This window comes from Formica exsecta, unplaced genomic scaffold (genome assembly GCF_003651465.1).
Source record: "Formica exsecta isolate Colony F162 unplaced genomic scaffold, ASM365146v1 C16449486, whole genome shotgun sequence".
NCBI lineage: Eukaryota > Metazoa > Arthropoda > Insecta > Hymenoptera > Formicidae > Formica > Formica exsecta.
In genome coordinates this window covers 1-1,965 of record NW_021848247.1, presented here as the reverse complement: position 1 = coordinate 1,965, position 1,965 = coordinate 1, and the positions used below count along the sequence as shown (strand labels likewise).

At 31.8% G+C, this 1,965-nt stretch overlaps 1 protein-coding gene across 1 annotated transcript; it reads right to left on the bottom strand.

Moving 5' to 3' along the window:
* Nucleotides 1–29: 29 nt before the first annotated feature.
* LOC115245621 (DNA/RNA-binding protein KIN17) lies at nucleotides 30–1,959 on the bottom strand. The gene is made up of 2 exons (XM_029824033.1): nucleotides 1,310–1,959; nucleotides 30–1,210 (listed from the first exon to the last, which is right to left on the bottom strand). The coding sequence occupies exons 1-2, from the start codon at nucleotides 1,713–1,715 to the stop codon at nucleotides 426–428; spliced, it is 1,191 nt and encodes a 396-aa protein (XP_029679893.1). The 5' UTR covers nucleotides 1,716–1,959; the 3' UTR covers nucleotides 30–425.
* Nucleotides 1,960–1,965: the final 6 nt, after the last annotated feature.

The following is a 1,965-nucleotide window of genomic DNA, read 5'->3' as shown; positions in this document are numbered from 1 at the left end:
ATATACATACATATAATATACAAAAATCCTTAAAAAAGCAAATTTATCTTAAAACCGTCATTGTAATAAATTTGATGTTCAAATTACAATGTTTTATCATCTATATGATAAGATATTCTTAATTAGTCTATAATTTCATGTATCTATTTGCCTTATACATATGTATAAAATAACACGTATTGAAAAAGAATTAATATAACATAATTAATTGACAATGCAGTTGATATTCAATAAAATTGTCTTAAATTGATATTTTGCAAAAAATTGTTTCCTAAACTGTAAAAAATTTTATATATAAAGTTTCATGTTTCATACCTTATATTAGTTGTTAAATTTGTACACAGGTGCTCTTTAGATTAACGCAATAAGTAATGCAGGATATTATTAATGATAATAAAATATATTGTCTTTTCACACTATATTCTTCAATCTACATACTTGCATACTTGTTCATATGGAAGCTTCTCCACAATTTTTTTGTCTTTTTTGAGCTCAACATCTATACTGTAGTGTTCAATATGTAATTTCTTTACTATTGCTGTCTTGTCTTTATGCTTTCCCCAAAGGATCAAGATCTCTTTGCCTATCGCAGGAATTACTGTCTCCAAGTATTCTTGATCCAGTCGTATTATGTGTCCATCAACATCTTCTGGTATCTTTAGTTTTACTTTAGCGACAAAACCATCTTTTTCAACTGATTGAACAATACCTTTAGCTTTGTAATATTTGTCACTTAAACTTTTTGTAGTTACCTTAACCATTAAACCTTTCTTAAGCCAACCTTCAATTGCAGGGGGATTATTGTCAATCTTTAACTTCTTGACAGATCCTGTCTCGTTATCATGATTGGATCTTTTTGATTTCCCATCTTTCTCATCAAGTGATTTGCTGGAACCTGGCTTGTCCTGCTTACTAATATTTTCGTCTTTTTTCTCTTGCTTTATATTGAACACAGGTATCAACTTTGGTTTTGGTTTCAGCTTTATATCGAGAACTAAAGGTGCATCATTCTCAGAACGTATTAATGGTATTTTGAACGTTTCATTTTCCTCTTCCTGTACATCATGTTTTGTCCTCTCTCTCTCTATTTGCTTTTCAATAAAATCCATCATTCGCTCCTCATCGTCCTTTTCCATTTTTTCTTTCTTTGCTTTTCTCTCCTGTGCAGCGAGTGTCTCAGGATCCCTATCAATATATGTTACATACCAGCCTGAAAAATGAATGGATACATTTTATGAAATTTAGAATTTTGTTTATGGATAAATTTCTCATTTGTTAAAAATTATAAATATGAATTTTGATAACAAACCTTTTTCTGTTTCATCCACAACACATTGTCCACTGCGCCCAAGCCATTTGACAAATGCTGTTAAGGTAAGCCACTGAGTCGCATTCATATGTATGTGTCCTCTGTCAGAGATGTATTCCTGGTATACTCGATTCGCTGGTACTCGTCTCGTACCGAATTGTCTCTTCAACAAATTCAGATATCCTTGGGAAAATTCTCTTGAGAATTGATCCATATATCGATGAGCGTTTTCGGCGAATAGTAACAGTTGACGATGGTGCGATTCTGACATCGTGTGGCACTTGAATCCATTTTCGTCCCGGCATTGTTTCTGACACATTTGACAATACCATCTCAGCTTTTGCAATCCTTTGGCTTTGATCTTATTAGCAATATATTTTGGTGTGCCTGCTTCGTGTTTTCCCATTGTTTATATTCTTCTTTTTTTCTTTACTAATTGTCGTGTTCTTTAGGATGCAATATTAAGATTGCAGATCTAAAGTTGTGGAATTTTTTTTATAATCTTCTAATTATATATTATTATTCACTCGCTCCTATCCTTTCTTCTTTTTCCCTTTTCTTCTTTCTCTTTACTATTATTCTTCTTCGAAATCATATATTTTCGCATTTGCAATATCGGTGCGTTCCAAAACTCATCATGTAGACATGTAATGATT

Coding starts and splice junctions, on each gene's coding strand:
- LOC115245621 (XM_029824033.1), bottom strand. CDS start 1,715: ATGGGAAAACACGAAGCAGGCACACCAAAATATATTGCTAATAAGATC. Junction 1,211..1,309: donor TGTGGATGAAACAGAAAAAG/GTTTGTTATCAA, acceptor TTCATTTTTCAG/GCTGGTATGTAACATATATT.